The 18,957-nt window shown below is 37.8% G+C and overlaps 1 protein-coding gene across 3 annotated transcripts in view; it reads left to right on the top strand.

Moving 5' to 3' along the window:
- Window positions 1-18,957, top strand: part of TMEM131 (transmembrane protein 131) — a 244,452-nt gene that overhangs the window by 187,569 nt on the left and 37,926 nt on the right. For all 3 annotated transcript variants that reach the window (XM_021701291.1, XM_021701290.2, XM_021701289.1), the window contains 10 exons: window positions 2,578-2,664; window positions 6,666-6,818; window positions 6,919-6,994; window positions 7,179-7,296; window positions 9,142-9,280; window positions 9,396-9,505; window positions 10,225-10,291; window positions 15,374-15,525; window positions 15,956-16,098; window positions 16,752-16,938. In XM_021701291.1, coding sequence (XP_021556966.1) covers window positions 2,578-2,664; window positions 6,666-6,818; window positions 6,919-6,994; window positions 7,179-7,296; window positions 9,142-9,280; window positions 9,396-9,505; window positions 10,225-10,291; window positions 15,374-15,525; window positions 15,956-16,098; window positions 16,752-16,938 — 1,232 coding nt within the window. The remainder of the gene's footprint in view (window positions 1-2,577; window positions 2,665-6,665; window positions 6,819-6,918; window positions 6,995-7,178; window positions 7,297-9,141; window positions 9,281-9,395; window positions 9,506-10,224; window positions 10,292-15,373; window positions 15,526-15,955; window positions 16,099-16,751; window positions 16,939-18,957) is intronic.

Raw genomic sequence — 18,957 nt, 5'->3', positions numbered from 1 at the left:
TCAACAAATAGTGTTCGGAAAATTGGACAGCCACATGCAGAAGAATGAAACTGGACCATTTCCTTACACCACACACAAAAACAGACTCAGAATTGGTTGAAAGACCTAAATGTGAGACAGGAATCCATCAAAATCCTAGAGGAGAACACAGGCAGCAACCTCTTTGACGGCAGGCGCAGCAACTTCTTCCTAGAAACATCGCCAAAGGCAAGGGAAACAAGGGCAAAAATGAACTATTGGGACTTCATCAAGATAAAAAGCTTTTGCACAGCAAAGGAAACAGTCAACAAAACCAAAAGACAACCGACAGAATGGGAGAAGATATTTGCAAATGACATATCAGATAAAGGGCTAGTATCCAAAATCTATAAAGAACTTATCAAGCTCAACACCCAAAGAACAGATAATCCAATCAAGAAATGGGCAGAAGACATGAACAGACATCTTTCCAAAGAAGACATCCAAATGGCCAACAGACACATGAAAAAGTGCTCAACATCGTGCAGCATCAGAGAAATCCAAATCAAAACCTCAATGAGATACCACCTCACACCAGTCAGAATGGCTAAAATTAACAAGTCAGGAAACGACAGATGTTGGCAAGGATGTGGAGAAAGGGAACCCTCCTACACTGTTGTTGGGAATGCAAGCTGGTGCGGCCACTCTGGAGAACAGTATGGAGGTTCCTCAAAAAGTTTAAAATAGAGCCACTGTACGACCCAGCAATTGCACTACTGGGTATTTACCCCAAAGATACAAATGTAGTGATCCGAAGGGGTACGTGCACCCCAGTGTTTATAGCAGCAATGTCCACAATAGCCAAACTATGGAAAGAGCCCAGATGTCCATCAACAGATGAATGGATAAAGAAGATGTGGTGTATATATATATATAGTGGAATATTATGCAGCCATCAAAAAATGAAATCTTGCCATTTGCAACGACGTGGATGGAACTAGAGGGTATTATGCTGAGCAAAATAAGTCAATCAGAGAAAGACGTATCATATGATCTCACTGATACGAGAAATTCTTAATCTCAGGAAACAAACTGAGGGTTGCTGGAGTGGTGGGGGGTGGGAGGGATGGGGTGGCTGGGTGATAGACATTGGGGAGGGTATGTGCTATGGTGAGCGCTGTGAATTGTGTAAGACTGATGAATCACAGACCTGTACCTCTGAAACAAATAATACATTATGTGTTAAAAAAAAAAAGAAGATAGTAGGAAGGGGAGAATGAAGGGGGGGAATCAGAGGGGGAGACAAACCATGAGAGACTGTGGACTCAGAAACAAACTGAGGGTTCTGGGGTGGGGGGATGGGTTAGCCTGGTGATGAGTATTAAAGAGGGCATGTATTGAATGGTTCACGGGGTGTTATATGCAAACAATGAATCATGGAACACTACATCAAAAACTAATGATGTAATGTATGGCGATTAACATAACATAATAAAATAAAATTTAAAAAAAAAAGAAAAATGGCTTTGGCACATTTATAATTGCTCTGTTAGAAACCTGCTTACACATAGTTATATTATTGCACAGATCCTGACTGAAATTCCTGAATGAGATCACTGATTCTTCTGCAATCATTAATATACTCCTGTGTAATATTTCCAAAAAGGAAGATACAATCAGGAAATCACATCTTAATTTGAGTTCTTATGATTGTATTTACATGAGTCATTCTAGTTCAAGGGCAGAGTGAAGATCATTGAGCTTTTGAAAGACTCTTTGTGGTGTTTAACATGTTGCATTCAATGAGATTTTTGAACGGATATATTTCTACCACACTTAAGTGTTTTAATTTAATATTTACAAGTTGCTTCCACTGGTCTCCTGTTTTCAGCACATACAACCCCCACATGAAAGAAAGCTAATTCAGAATAAACAGAACTGATCATTTAATAATAATAATGTATGTAAATAATATATAATAATAATAGATTTGTTAGGAGTGTGTCAAATTAATTACCTTCAAAAGTGAAAAATTCATGTTGATCACTCATGAGAAAAATAAGTACATTTCATAGCTAAGACAAATTTTTGTTAGTATGGATAAAAATGAGAATTAGGAAAAAATATCTTAAGTATCTTTGTGAGTTACAGACAGAGTGAGTTGATATTCAACATCTATAATGTTCAACTCATTTTTTAAATTAAGTTGATGTTAATTTATTGCTGCATACAAAAAATACAGAACTGTATAACTCTAGAAAATGTGCAGTGTCACATACATTGTTTTAGGAGTACAATTTGACTTTCTTTGTTAAATTAATAGTCTACAAAATAACCTGTGTTATGAAAAATCTATTCTTCATTCCTTCCCCATTGTTTTGTCTTACCATGTTTTCAATGAATCACTGAAAAATACATGGAAATGTATTTTAGAGCATTTTATGGAGTACATTGATTAAACAGTTTTCATGGGTAATTTTAATATTGTGTTTGAGATAGTTATTGCTAATATAAGTTCCAAGATGACTTTTTTTACATCCTCAAAAATAATGCAGTAATGGTCAAGATCAGTCTCAGACTTAAACACTTATTTCTGTGGTCTGCTTCTTCACTCCACAGATCCTAACGATTCCTGTGAAGGCTGTAATTGCAGTGGGTTCGCTGACTTGCTTCCCAAAACATATGGTTCTTCCACCTTCCTTTCCAGTAAGAGATTTAATTAATAGATGTTTTTTATAATTTTTTTCCTTTGCCTTTACCTCTGTGTTCCTAGAATCCAGCAGTAAAGTCAGCTATTCTTTATTCATAGCTTATTTTAAGGTAAGACATTGAACCAGGTTCCATAGGAGGGATAAAGAGGAATAAGAAATAGTCCCTTCTTTCAAAAAGTTTTCTATCTAGATTGGGAAATGAGCCAATGATTCATAAATGAAAAGCAGGATGTAGAAATTGCCCTAAAAGGTGTAAAAATGAAGTGCTGTGAGTGAAATACACATGTAGTTGATGAAGGTGCATGTGAGCTGCCTTAGAATTTCTTTTGGCAAGATAGATAGGGATGGTAAGAACTTGCATCAGGTCCCTGGGATCAACCTGAAGGCACAGAAGCAGTAAAGTCTGAGGTGGCTTTACATGGCAGTGAGTTGCCCAGTTTGGCAAGAATAGAGGGAAATTTTAAGAGAAGGTGAAATGACATGTTGGAGTGATAGCGTGAAAAAAACAATTCATGCATTTAGTCCATGAAAATCTAAAGTTTTTAAGCAGAGCCTTGACATCATTAGAGCTGAGCTTTAAACATTGTTTCTCCGGCAGAAGTAAATATAGGGTGCACAAGGAAGTGATAGTAGAGTGCCTGAAGCCAATTCAGGGACTCTGTTCATACTCCATATGAGTAGTGTCAAGAGGACGTTTGAGCTTAGGGCACTGGCAAAGGCAGTAAAGCCCTTTCATACCTCTAAGCCTTGGCTGTTAGTCTGTCTTGAATGCCCTTCTTCTTCCCCTACTGTCAAAGAACTACACATCTTCCAAGATTCAATTCCATGTCATCTGCTCTCTGAAGATTTCTTGACTCCACTGGACAGTTACTAAATGTTACATGTGTGATCTTGGAATGATTTTATTTTATTTTTTTTTGAAGATTATTTATTTGACACAGAGACAGAGAGAGACAGACAGAGAGCACAAGCAGGGGGAGCAGCAGAGGGAGAGAGAGAAGCAGACTCTCCACTGAGCAGGGAGCCTGATGCGGGGCTCTATCCCAGGACCTCGAGATCATGACCTGAGCCAAAGGCAGACGCTTAACCGACTGAGCCACCCACGCACCCCTTGGAATGATTTTAAATTACTCTCTTGTAGCAGGCCTCACATGTGCTTTAAATATTGCCTTATGTGTTGGTCTTCCCAGTGAGACTGAGATCCTCTAGGAAAGGGATAAGGGATCTTTTATCCCCAAGCAGGCAGTTAGTAGGTAATGAGAGCTTAGGCAAGAGACATTTCAGATTTGAACTGTGCTTGAATATCCTGACAAGGTCCTACTAATTCTTTATTCGTAGCTTATTTTAAGGTAAGACATTGAACCAGGTTCCATAGGAGGTATAAAGAGGAATAAGAAATAGTCCCTTCTTTCAAAAAGTTTTCTATCTAGATTGGGAAATGAGCCAATGATTCATAAATGAAAAGCAGGATGTAGAAATTGGTATGTAGAAGCAGGTATGGGTAGGGTAGATAGAGTCAAAAATATGACTTAGAGTTTGAACCTAGAGAATAAAGAGAAAAGAAATGGAGAAACCAAGAGACCACCACAGCCTTTTGCAGGAAGGTGTTGTGGTCAGTTCAGGAGACTTGGGGGCAAATGTAGAAGTGTCCCTTACCCTGTAGAAGGAGATGTGGTGGTTTATGAGAAAACAGTACGTTGTAAAAATCTTAATGCTATATACAATAAAACCTAAATTTAGAATTTAGTACCTTAAAAAGATCAATTTTGAGTTCATAGGTTCAGCATATTTGATTAATTAAATCTTTGTCTTGTCATTCCACTTTGCACTGACTGTATAGAACTCAACTTCATTATTTATCCAAAAAGACCTTGTTCCTTTCTTCAACTGCCTTTTCAATCAGTGATCTCCTTAAACAAAGCATAAATACTGGAAGGGAATAATTGAGTAGATGACACAGTGAAAGGCCCATGAATGGTAAATCAGAAAGTATCTGTATAAAAAAAAGGTGTTGATTTTGAACAAAGTAGGATCAAACTTTTAGATATCCTCAGATGGCTTACATTACCAGATTATTTACTTAGAATCACAAATTAACTTGATGTTACTACCTTAGTCAGGCTCTTACAACAAATTACCATAGCCTGGGTGGCTTAAACAACAAGCATTTATTTCTCACAGTTCTGAATGCGGGGAAGCCCAAGATCAAAGCACCGGGCAGATCCGGTGTACGGGTGTATTAGTGAGGGCATTCTTCCTGGTTTTGCAAATGGCTGTCTTCTCACTATAGCCTCTCCCAACCGGAAGAACAGGGAGGCAAGGCAAGCACTTTTGTCTCTCCTTTTAAGGTCATTAATCCCATTCATTAGGGCTTCACCCTTATGACCTAATCACCTCCCAAAAGCCCCACCTCTAATACTATTATGGTGAGGGTTAGAATTTCAACATATGAATGAGGGGAGGGGAGGGGTTCACATTCATTCCATAACAGTCACCTGATTCTGTAAAATCTCTTGTCCAGTGGAGTATACCAGCGCCAATTGAAGCATACAGTACATCCAAATTAGCATTTCAAGTACTTGTGGTTTAATACTTAATATTTGAATACCATCGTAAAATGAACTTTTGTATCTGTTACCTATTTTGACCCACCCACCCGGCCACACACACGCACGCGCACACACACACACACGCACACACACTCCTGAGAGACAAGGCATGGACTTGAGCAAAATGATTATTACCGGTGCATGCCATGAAGACTTGGGCTATCAAAGGCCTTGTGCTTCCTGCTCCTGTGTTCTCTCCATCACAGCAGCATGCCCGACCTCTGATACCTTTCTGCTATGTTTCCCTCTAGCTGGGCTGCAAATGATGAGTGTTACTTTTTTTTTTTTTTTTTTAAGATTTATTTATTTATTTATTTGACAGAGAGAGACACAGCAAGAGAGGGAGCACAAGCAGGGGGAGTGGGAGAGGGAGAAGCAGGCTTCCCGCTGAGCAGGGAGCCTGATGCGGGGCTCGAACCCAGGACCCTGAGATCATGACCTGAGCCGAAGGCAGATGCTTAATGACTGAGGCACCCAGACACCCCGATGAGTGTTACTTTTAACCTCACTCTCATTCAACTCTTTTTTCTGTGCACTCTCTTAACTTCTGTGTCTTCTAATACCAGATATTAGCCCAGTGGGTATGGTCATTTTCGAGACTTCTTCAAATGACTAGGAATCAGATTATAAGATAAAATTCTGTACTCAAAGGAAAGTAAAGATTATAATATAATTCTTATTGTGGATCATTTAAATCATTTAATTTTTTACTTAAAATTTGATACCCTATCATAGGGAGAAGCATGCAGCTGATAAGAGCAATCATTGCTTATCTGGTGATTTAATCTGTCTGCTGTGTTAATGAGATATTTGCTAACCTGTATTTTTAGAAGATGTCTGATTTCTTTTTGGCACAAATGATATTTTTCTTTTAAAAAGAAAATACTTCTAAGTAAAATAAATCTGATTTTTTTTTTGTCTTGTCTTGTTTGGCTTTTGATTTTAGAACTAAATTATTTCATCCTGAATTTGGATACTTTGAGGGCAGTCTGGCCTTGGCGTAAACAAACCTTGCTTAACAAACTGACAATGACCATTTCCTTTATTCAAAGCTATCTCTGTTTGTTACCTTTGTTGGTAGCCTCATTATTTTAACATCAAACATGAATGTTTTTCTTACTTTCTCATTTCATTTTCACAAGATTACAGAGATTTGTCCTGCTAATTTTTGTATAACAGGCCGTGAAAACAACAAATATACACACACACACACATAAGTATAGATATATTTGGGAGGGCTCTGATTACAAAATTAGAGATTATCAAGTGATAAAAATTCTAAGTGTCTTTTGGGGTTTGGTTTCTGAAAAATATGTCAGCTCTAAATTGTGTGTTCTTAAAAAAATCCAACCATATACTAATGAGTTTGTTTGTTTGTTTTCTTCAGGGGAAAATAGTTCATCAAAGCTTAAATATTATGAATTCCTTCTCACAGAAGGTAAAGATACAACAAATACGATCTTTGTCAGAAGATGTGCGATTTTACTACAAACGATTACGGGGCAATAAGGAAGACTTGGAGCCAGGAAAAAAGTCAAAGGTTTGAGAACATTGTATTTGAGGATTCCCATCTGTTAGTATTGTGTTACTGTGACCTTCTGTGGATTTGGGATTCATGGTTCTCCTGTGCCTCTTTGTAGATTGCAAACATTTATTTTGATCCTGGACTGCAGTGTGGGGATCATTGCTATGTTGGCTTGCCTTTTCTATCCAAATGTAAGTTAACTTGCTGTTCTCTCTCATCCCCTTCACTCCACCCAAAATATTCTTTGATGAAAGGCTGCCACTTTCAAAGTCCATCTCTATCCCTTGGTACTATGGAAATCATCTGAGGGGAAATTGACAAGTGGATATAGATTATAGGGCTGAATTTGTCATAATGTATGTTTCCTTGTTTTAGCTGAACCCAAAGTACAGCCTGGTGTAGCCATGCAGGAAGACACTTGGGATGCTGACTGGGATTTGCATCAAAGCCTATTCAAAGGATGGATGGGAATAAAGGAAAATTCAGGTCATAGGTGGGTGGTTTTACTTTAAGTATGTTTAGCTATCTTTACAAGTTTGAAATGTCTCTGTTGATACTACTTTCTAAATGTTACTCTTAAATTAGGTTCTTTTACTTCTCTATAGCTAAGAAAATAACGCCTCATCTTCAGAAAATTATTAATAAGGCATCTTGAATTGCCATTTTAATTGCATATTGCTCAGAAATATACACACTACCATTTTTCTCTTTTCTCCCGTGCTCTAGATACTTCCTTAAAATCAAAGAACTATTTGAAGTTATCTTTATAGAGGATGCATACACTGTTCACCTTAGATACAGCCATTTGTGTAAGAAAGTTTTTACCTACCACTGACCTCTGGTAAAAGCAAAGAAAACATTTCCTAGGTTTAAGTCTACAGTGGAGACCAGGTGTCCATTTGCTCATTGTGAAAAGAACTGCCTCCTCCCTTTCCAAGTGCTGAGCCCTTAGGGGGCACCCAGAGCCCAGTTCACTAAGGCTCAACCATATGTCATTGGCAGGCAGAAAACATGCTAATGACAAATCACTACCATACCTGGATTCAAAAGCAGAAACACACTTCCTCAGCACTGTAGAAGTACGATCTTTCTTGTGCTCCAGAAGAGAATTTGATTAGAATATTGATAATATAATAACTGATGAAACTGATCATCTTCACTTGGCTATTTTGGATGTATTTATCAGTATCAAAATAATTTATAGTACTATAAATTTTTCAAACCATTAGTGATTGAATCTGAGGGTTTCATTTATCTGAACTATCTACTATCAAAAGTTTTCTTAAGGCAAAAGAGTTAAATTTCTACTTTAAAGTGGTGAAAATAAGTAGAGAGGGACCTCTAATGAACTCACTAGTTCTTCGTCCCCTACATTTCCATCACAGACCTTACAATGTATAGACAGTCTCCAATTGTTAACATTATGAATAGATAACTTGGAGCGTTGCTGAGGAACCTCTTCACCTCCCACCCACCAAAACCTCTGCCTTCCTCCTTGTGTGCCCACCACTCCACAGCCAAGAAGCTGGGCTTCCCGTCTGCCCCATAGCATCATGTCCCAGGTGCACAGTGACTGTGGCATTCTCCCTGCTCCTACCTTTGTGTTACCTTGTCACTGTGCGTGTTAAAGAGAATTTCTGTTCCTGCCTTATAAAACCTGTACTCTTACCAATACTAGAGTATCACAATTCAGTAGTGTTGTGGGTTAAAGTAGGCTTCAGTGTTTGGGCCCAGGGACCTTAGCCCTGTGTGTAATATTGTTTCCTTAGGGAATATGTTCTTGAGTTCTAAACATCTGGCTTATGAATACTGGTAAGTAGGGAAATATTCAAATGAGGTCCTGAATATTGCTGATAACTTTACATACATCTGCACAAAACCCTCATATGTATTACCATTTCAGCTGACATCTTCATTGCATATCAAGATTGTCCTTCTTTTTTTTTTTTTTTTTACCTCGTGGGGAAAAAGCCATATGCACTGCCTTCTCATAAGTTCTACTGATGAATATTCATCAGGACCCTTTCTAGGTCTTTCCACTAGCCTGCAAGATCCTTTAGGATCCCTTAACACCATATGTTATCTGTCCTTCACATATTCAGTACAAAAACAACACAGGTGATGAGTGATAGAGACTTTGGCAACTCCTTGTGCCAAAACAGAGACATCTTTATACATGTCTATTAAAAGCATAATAAAATGTCAAAACAAATAAACCTGTACTTATTCAGGGCCAGAATAAAATTTCTCAAGTATACAAGCCTAATAGAATTTCTTATATTCAGAAAACTCAAATGTTTCATTTTGATATAGTAACTAACAAATTATTTTTTTCTAGATTGAGTGCTTTATTTGAAGTAAATACAGACCTTCAAAAAAATATACTATCAAAAATCACTGCTGAGCTCTCCTGGCCTTCTATAATTAGCTCACCCCGACACTTGAAATTTCCACTTACTAATACAAACTGCTCCTCAGTAAGTATTCAGAGTGACATTGATTTTTGGAAATTCATAATAGTGCTATAAAGTATCTACTCTTACTTTTAACTGTGGAAACCTTTCATTTACTGTTTTGTTAACTTTGTTTAAGGAAGAAGAGATTACTTTAGAAAATCCTGCAGATGTTCCTGTCTATATTCAATTTATTCCTCTGGCTTTGTATTCGAATCCTTCAGTCTTTGTAGATAAGTTAATATCAAGGTAAGCACTGCTTTAAATAATCAAAATGTTCTATATTAGCATTGAATTCTTATTTTACATATTTAAAACTTTATTGAAGCTTATACAGTAATAGATTGGGCTTAGAGAAATTCTAGATCCGTAATTAAAATTAAGAGGACGTTCTGGGGAAAGATACTGATAATGCGTTAAGTATCTAAAAGAGTTTTCAGTTTAAGACAAGAAAAAGTAATGTTGAACTCCTTTCTAAAGAAAAATATAAAAAAGTGAAAGATTATAAAGAGAAAGCAAGTGGAACCTTTTAAATATTTTAGTTTTAAAAAATGAACAAGGGGCGCCTGGGTGGCTCAGTCGTTAGGCATCTGCCTTCGGCTCAGGTCATGATCCCAGGGTCCTGGGATCGAGCCTCCACATCAGGCTCCCTACTCCACGGGAAGCCTGCTTCTCCCTCTCCCACTCCCCCTGCTTGTGTTCCCTCTCTCGCTGTGTCTCTATCTCTGTCAAATAAATAAATAAAATCTTTTTTAAAAAGTTTTTTTTAAATAAAAATAAAAAATGAACAAAATATTAACTATAAGTTGTGGCCTCTAATTTTTGGAAGGCTATTCATCTGATAATATTGACCTCAGAATCTGCCAAAAGGTAATTTGCAAATAAAGTACAAACTTGATAATTACTCTAATTACTCTTTAATTATGATGCTGTTTATGAAGAAATATATGTACTTTTATTTATTTTAGGTTTAACTTGAGTAAGGTGGCAAAGATTGATTTAAGAACACTAGAATTCCAAGTCTTCAGAAACAGTGTAAGTATGCAAGCTTCATACTATCCCAAAGAAATAACTCTATGATATGATCAGTGCAAATGTGGAGGAAAACTATTGACTTATCCTTAAATTTGGCTGAAGGGCAAGTTACTGAAGAAGCCAGGGCAGTCCAATAATTATTTTAGAGGCAAAAAAACCCAGGAGGAATGGATGGGATTTAGATCAACATGAGGCACACTGGGTAGAAGGTTCCTGTTTGCAGGCATCACTTCTTGAGTCCATAAAGGTTTATAATAATGGCTACCAGAAACCCTGAGAATATATAAATGAGGTATATATTAACATAATTTATTTTTATTAAGCTTCAAAATTTTGAGCTTGATCATTTAAATGTTTATTTTGAATACTTCCAAATAAAATTGTAAGCTCCGTTAATGCCAGACCCATAGTTGTTGAACAGATTAAACAAACTCATGGGAAGCCCTTCAAATGGTTCCTTGGTGTGTAGGAAGACTGTGGTGAATGTTGACTAGATAATTTTATTCTGGCCCTGAATAAGTATAGTCTGTGGCTAAGTAGTTCAGGAAAGAAAAGCAGTGGGAAGGTTCTCAGTATTTGGGGGCTGTATTGAAGAATGCTTCCCAGTATTGCATGAGCATCCAGTACGTGTCAGCATTATACCAGGTACATTCACATTTATAATTTCATGTAATCATTACAAGCAGCCAGGCTGAGCAGTTACTAACTATCCCAAGGGGAAAAACAAGGCTCAGGAAAAGGAAGGAACTTGCCCAAGTTCATACCTGTGATAACTGGCAGGGCCAAATTCAGGTCTAGTTCTCTCAGATCCCAGAGCCCTTGCCCATACTGTCATGCCACATGGTCATTGCTGATTAGGGGTCCCTAATTAGCCTGTCAAACCAGATATTCTTTAGTTCTTGAAATACTTGTGTTCTTTCCCATAGTTTTGTGTTTTAGTCTGTAAGGCATGTATTAGCTAAACCTTCGTAGAATAGTAGGTTTTTATACTGTCTGTAAGTCAATTTTGTATAAGAAAGTAATTTTCAATATATCTTTTTTCTGCCAAATAATGGAACACCAGACTGAAATGTAGACAGTCATATATTCTAGTCTCATGCCCTTCTCTTGGAATCTTTTCATGGTCGGTTTTTTCCATGCATAAAATGACAACCTAATAAGCTCAAGGATTTCTAGATTCCAAATCATTAGAAAGCTCAATAATCAGAAATTCCTTTTGCTCTGCTTTTATAAGGGAGGAAATACACATAAGTAAATGAGCTAATATTTACCTTTTTTCTTATCAAGTACAAGTTCTTTAGTGTTATTTACAAGGTATAAAACACTGACGTGTAGGCACTATGAGAGGTAGGAAGATGAATAAGAATACTCTAGATCTGGGGCACCTGGGTGGCTCAGTCATGATCCCAGGGTCCTGGGATCGAGCCCCGCATCGGGCTCCCTGCTCCGCGGGAAGCCTGCTTCTCCCTCTCCCACTCCCCCTGCTTGTGTTCCCTCTCTCGCTGTCTCTCTCTCTCTGTCAAATAAATAAAATCTTTAAAAAAAAAAAAGAATAATCTAGATCTCAGACATGTATTTGAAATATGAAATTCTAGGTCTTAGGGTAAAGTTAGGATAAATTTTATCACAGTTATCTGTAGTGGTTATAAAACCTATGGTTTTCAATGGATCATGGATCACCACATCAAAAACCAGTGGGGTATTGTATAGTGACTAACATAACATAATAAAACTTAAAAAAATAATAAATAATAAAAAAAATAAAACCTATGATTTTCAAAGTATTTGGTCTCAGGACTCCTTTACAGTCTTAAAATTATTCATGACTCTGAAGAGGTTTTTTGTTCATGTGGGTTACATCTATCAGTATTTACCGTATTAATTAAAACTGAGAGATCTTTTCTATAAAAAGTATATGAAAAGATGTTCAACATCACTAATCATTAGGGAAATGCAAATGAAAACCACTATAAGATATCATCTTACACCTGTTAGAATGGCTATTATCAAAAAGACCAGATATAACAAATGCTGGTGTGGATGTGGAAGAAGAGTAGGAATATAAATTGGTACAACCACTATGGAAGACAGCATAGAGGATCCTCAAAAAATTAAAAATAGAACTACTGTATGAGCCAGCAATTCCACTTCTGGGAATATATCCAAAGGAAACAAAAACACTAACTCAAGATATCCATACCCCGGTGCTCATTGCAGCATTATTTATAATAGCCAAGGCATGGAAAAGTCTAAGTGTCCATCAACGAGTGAATGGATAAAGAACTTGTAGTGTGTGTGTGTGTGTGTGTGTGTGTGTATACACACATACACAATGGAATGTTATTCAGCCAAAAAAAACAAGGAAATCCTACCATTTATGACAACATGGAGGACCTTAAAGGTATTATGCCAAGTAAAATAAGCAGAGAAAGGCAGTACTATATCTCACTTATATGTGGAATCTAAAAAAGAAAAAAACCCAAACTCCTAGAAAAAGAGATCAGACTTGCGGTTACAGAGGTAGAGGGGTGAGGGGAGAGGGAATTGGAGAGAAGTGGTCAAAAGGTATAAACTTCCAGGTACAGGACGAGTGAGTGCTAAGGATTTGATGTACAACGTGTTGACTAGAGCACTGCTGTATAATAGATAGTTGTTAAGAGAGTAATCCTAAGAGTTCTCATCACAACGAGAAAATTTTTTTCCTTTTATTCTTTTTTCATTCTTTTCACTGTATCTGTATGAGAAGGTGGATGCTGGCTGAACCTGTTGTAGTAATCATTTTATAATATATGTAAATGAGACTGTTGTGTCTTAAACTTATACAGTGATGTATGTCAATTATTTCTCCAAACTGGGAAAAAACAGAGATCTTTAAAATATTGATTCATATAAAGTAATAATAATAAACTCATTCCATTTAACATCGATAACATAAAAATTTTAAATAGCTGTATTTTCCCAAAAAGACTTTTTGCAAGAAGAGCAGATTGTTTTACATTTTTACAGATCTCTTTAATGGCTCTCAGACCTAATAGATAGATTTCCACTGCTTCTACATTTAGTTTTTCGTGATATATTTTTTTGGTTGAAGTATATGACAAATATCTGACCTGACCTGGCACAGAGATGTAGTTACAAAAAAAGAGTATCTTAATTGCCTTTTTAATTAATTCTAACAGCATGCATCAGTCATTTGGAAAATATTGGTTCACCAAGATATGCAGAGCTTCCAAATGTTGACATGATTCATTCTGCAAAATCCCAAAAAATCATATTCAGTAGTTTTTCCTTAATTGGACAGATGCACTTCATTTTTGTGAAAATGTCTACCAAATACCCAAGTCTGAACAACCACAGATTGACTGTCAATCATTCTTTCAACTATACATGGTTTTCCATGAGAAAAACAGCTATAATTCAGTTTGCATCTCAAATGGTAGCTTTTCAAGACAACATGGTGCTTCAGTAAGCAGCAGGAGTGCTTTATGCATACTTCCCATTTTATCAGACAATACTAAAAGTGCACATGCACAAAGATTGAGATTTATTGAGATTAATATCGTTAACTGCTTAATCAGTAAGAATTTTTTTTTTACAAGTACATGGCAGTGAAGAAGACAGTAGCTATAGGGAAGTTAGATACCACTGTCTTACTTTAAGCTGAAGGGTCAGTTGTTTTACCCGCCGTTGATTTGCTGACCGCTGGTGCAAATGTCAACACAGTGGAAAAGGCAGATAGCATCTGTCAGTGTTATGAAGGTAATTTTGACATCATGGATATCCTGAAAAGATTCTGAGATCCCTGAGGGTCCCATTGGTCACTCTGTAAAGAGCCACTACTACAGAATTACTGAGAATTAATTGAGGCCTTAATGATATCCGTGAGGCATCACAACATCCTCAAATGTTTGCCAAGTCATCAGAGTTTAAATTAGGTAGTGTTTATTGGTAATATATGTATAGTATATAATGTGTCCATCAATTACTCAGAATAGTTTATCTTAAAGAGAACTTATTGACCAACCACTTTGGAGCAGTCAGGATATTCTGTTATCCTAGTTGACATTGACAGAGAAGAATGTTAGATGCAGAAGAAAGTGTTTTGCCTCAGAAGCATGAGTTAAAAAGTAGTGGCTTCATTAAGTCTACTGACTGTAAGTTATGTTTGTAGAATCATGCTAACACAGGTAGATAGATTATATGTTTTAAACCTAACTATGCCAAGTAGAGCTGAAAGTCATGCAAACCTCACTCCCCTTCCACATGTTAGCAGAGCTGTGAAGAGCAGTGGACATTTGTAGCCAAGTGTTGCCAACCCTTCCCCCCAAAAAAGTTTAAACTTAATGTTGCTTAAAAATCAGAACAGTGTATCCTTAAGTGTGAACTATGATATTTTTAATAAAAAATGAATACTTAAATCTTACCTGTAACTGGCTGTCAAGAAGCCATCTTTTGGTTATTAAGCTAAGCTCTTATTTAAACTTTCAGTCATAAAGTGTTAAACAGTAATTATGTGCTGAGCTTTCAAAATAAAATTCAAAGATAGATTGATATGAGTTGGAAATATTTTTACAAATAAAAAAAATCTGAGACACCCTGAAGACCCTTCAGCTGATACCCGTCAGAGGGGGAAGGAGCAGGAAAACTGGCTGAAAGTGGAACAGCAACCATAGGACTTCGGGGTGCTGGGTGCTGATTGCACACCTGTTTGCTTTGTGCTAAAACATTTGAGCTATGCTTCTTAGCTTTGAGTCCTTTTTATATACGTGTATTACATTTCAAAATTTTTTAATGTTAAAAGTAAAAAGACTTCTATACAAAAACAAATGTAGTACAAATAATGGGGACTTTGGTGATGTGGGGATCAAAGCCCTTTTGGGGACTTAATGCACAATGAGAAGGGTCATCACTGGTTGCCCACTTCTGTTTGCAAGCTAACTAATATCTAAATCATGAGGGGTGAAATTGTTCACACATTTAATCAATTCAGGAAACTAGTACTGGACTGTGGGTGGGGTAAACTATAAAACTTCTATCCAGAGAATATAGTAGTAACTTCTCTTGTTTACCCAATGATTCAAGGCTCATCCACTGCAGAGTTCAACAGGATTTACAGAAGGCCTCTCTCGACATTCAATTTTAAACCTAATTTTAAAACCTGGAGAAAAGAAATCTGTCAAAGTAAAGTTTACTCCAATTCACAACAGAACTGTTTCTTCACTAATCATAATCAGGTAGTTTCTGTAATTTAAGTGTGCATTGATTTTTATTACTTTTTCAGAAGTCCTTACTTGATTTGTTTTAATATGTGTTTGTGTGTCTAATTTATTTAATAGGGTATTCACTTTGTCCAAAACACGCACACAACATACCACACCTGATGAAATGTACCTCTGTGATTACATTTATAACTTGAAAACCTGAATAGTGTTCTTACTGTACCATGTGTGACTCTTAAAAATGAAAAACTCGTGCATTTCTCCATGTAAAGATTTTTAAATTCTTAAAGTGTAAATGTTTCACTCTGAAGTTTAGTATATTCATTTCTACATGGTTTATTAAAAAAAAGTAAAAAATATAGATCAATTATCTATAATTTATTTATGTGAATTTGTAATTTATCGTGCAAATATAATGGGAGAAAATTCTGTATTTCTTGCATAGAAATAACCTGACTGTGGTGGATGCTGTGATGGTCCAAGGACAAGGAACAACTGAGAACTTAAGGGTGGCAGGCAAGCTTCCAGGTCCAGGGAGTTCCTTACGCTTTAAAATCACAGAAGCATTATTGAAAGATTGTACAGATAGTAAGTATTCCTAACAGTTTCAAGGGCACAACTTTCAGTGTTCGCTTCCAAAAGTATAATTTCCCAAAAACGAACAGTATTTCTGTACATGCACATGTATATATTAGTGATGAATACTTAAGATTTTTAGAGAAATACCCTGACTTGCTTTCAGAGTTGTTTGATTTGGATCTTCAAAGATTTAAAGGTTCAATGTTCGTTGCATGTCTTAGATGATTTACTCTGAGTACGAAAAATAAAGCATAATTAGAGGCGCCTGGGTGGCTCAGTCAGTTAAGCATCTTCCTTCAGCTCAGGTCATGATCCCAGCGTCCTGGGATTGAGCCCCACGTCAGGCTCCCTGCTCAGTGAGGAGTCTGCTTCTCCCTCTCCCACTCCCCCTGCTTGTATTCCCTCTCTCACTATCTCTGTCAAATAAATAAAATCTTATAAAAAATAGAATAAAAAAATAAAGCATAATTAAATTTTTGCTATCTAAAATGACACAACAAAGTGGAGTACTTCCTGATAAAGTCTGGGTGCCAGCTAACCTCTTCGGCGTGAGGAAGTGGCTCATAATGTTCTGCATATATTTATGGTGAATGTGATAATCCTTTGGACCTGCAGCACATGCCAGCAAGATTTATATTCACTCTTGATTTTCTTTCCTTTAGGTTTGAAACTAAGAGAACCAAATTTCACATTGAAAAGAACATTTAAAGTAGAGAATACGGGGCAACTTCAGATTCACATAGAAACCATTGAAGTCAGTGGGTACTCATGTGAGGGATATGGCTTTAAAGTTGTTAATTGTCAAGAGTTTGCACTAAGCGCCAACGCCTCTAAAGACATAATCATACTGTAAGTATTTTCTTACGAGGTGTAATGAATCACTGGCTTCTCATCAACCTCAAACACTACAGTTGTTCAGACTGTGCAGAGATATGTTTTCATACTCACAAAAAAGGTCTTTATCCACAAATATGCTCCTATGATTTGTTTCTATTTTATCTTCAGTTATTTCTTCATATCTTTGTTTTCAAAATTATGAAACTTCCTGTATATCCAAAGTGGATCAGATAATCTTAAAAAACGGTTTCAAAATTATTTCCAGGGTTGTGTTAAAGCATAAGGTTGTTGGTAGGAAATTGATTATAAATTCAGTCTCAGTAACAGAGCGGTCCCCGCATCACACATGTGCAGTTGTTCCATGTTCTACAATGGAGGAATGTGTAATGTTTTGGTCAGAAGACAGTGTTAATGCCTGTATCGGGAATAGCTGTAGCCTAGTTTAACAATTAATTGATAACTTGTTAGATTATAGGCTTTATATAATAAAATGTAACCTCTGTCCCCTTAATTGATAATTTCATGATCTTCAATGGACATTCAGTACATAATGATAATACTCATGTAAGGCTTAGTGCTTGGTACCTAAAGGTACAGTAGAGAATAAAACACCTTTCTTCAAGGTGCCAATCATCTGGTTGGAGAACATACAGTTAACAAAAAATAAAGATAAAATAATTAGGGCAGAAAGCAGTACTACAGGAGATGAAGAGAAGATCACCAGGGCTAGGATGGTTTTTGGTTGTGTGTATGTGTGTGTGTGTGTGTGTGTGTGTTTTTAAGGCATTATTGGGAATATATCCTGAGAGAAAAGAGTGGATTCAGATAAAGGAGAAAAGAAGAGGGAGGGAGAGAAGCTCAGAGAATGCTTCCTGAATTAATAATTATTCTGACTATTGTTCTTTTTCATGCAATTTCTCTAGTTACCAACAGAATATAGTTGTATTTGTTATTAACCTCGTAGTAGGAAAATGCTTTCTCCATCTTAAAATGAGGAAGTTGAATAGAAATACCAAACTCTAGGGAGAGGGGGAAAAGATGGCAGAGGAGTAGGGGACCCTATTTCAACTGGTCCCCAGAATTGAGCTGGATATCTACCAGACCACTCTGAGCACCCACGAAACCAGCCTCAGATGTAAGAAGATCTGGATCTCTACAAACAGCATATCGCAGGCAGTTGGTTTTGAGGTACGAAGCGGAGAGCCGTGATTCTTCGGGCAGATATCGGAGGATAAACGCAGCAGGAGGGTGCCTGGTCGTGGGGATCCTACAACGCTGGTGAGCGACAGCCTCGCATGCTGCAGACGGGGCACAGATTCGCAGACCGGTGGCGTCGGGAAAGAACTTTAGGACAGCCCCCGGGGTGGAAAACCAGACCGGCAGGGTCACGCGCACGCGAACCTCAGCCCCCCGGACAGAAACCCGGAGCGAGAGTGGCGCGCACTCGAACTGCAGCCTCTGAGACAGAAACCCGGTGGGCCAGGGTCACACCGGTGAACTGCAACCCCGGGGATGGAAACCCCAAGTGGCGGAGTTGTGCGCGCGCGAACTCGGAGCGGCTGGCGGTTTTAGAAGCACAAAGGGCAGAGACGTGCTCCGACCTGGAGGCAGGACTGGGGGTGCTGTGGAGGGGCACACAACCCAGGCCGCTGCAGTTTATAGCAGCACGGACAGAAACGGAGACGGTGTGGCCTGGAGAGCTCACTGAAAAACAGACTGAGGTCTCTCTGCTCTGAGGCAGAGGGTTGGAAACGGTCTCTTCTGCTCTGACTTGCGGAAGAGACGCGGAAAACTGCCAGGGAAAGGCGCCAGAGAACAAAAGCCCCAAAGACTGATTCCCACTGAACCCATCCCCCGCCACAGGGGCGCAGGGCAACTCCGCCCAAACAGGGTTGCCTGAGTAACAGCACGGCAGGCCCCTCCCCCAGACAACAGGCTGGGAAAACAAGAGGCCAGCAACCCTAAGGTCCCAAGAAAACAGGTTCATCTTGCTTGGGTTCTGGTCAATAATTTGGACTCTATACATTCCCT

Source organism: Neomonachus schauinslandi, chromosome 10 (genome assembly GCF_002201575.2).
Source record: "Neomonachus schauinslandi chromosome 10, ASM220157v2, whole genome shotgun sequence".
NCBI classification, from domain to species: Eukaryota; Metazoa; Chordata; class Mammalia; order Carnivora; family Phocidae; genus Neomonachus; species Neomonachus schauinslandi.
The sequence above is the reverse complement of the archived record's forward strand: the minus strand, read 5'-3'. Positions and strand labels throughout refer to the sequence as shown.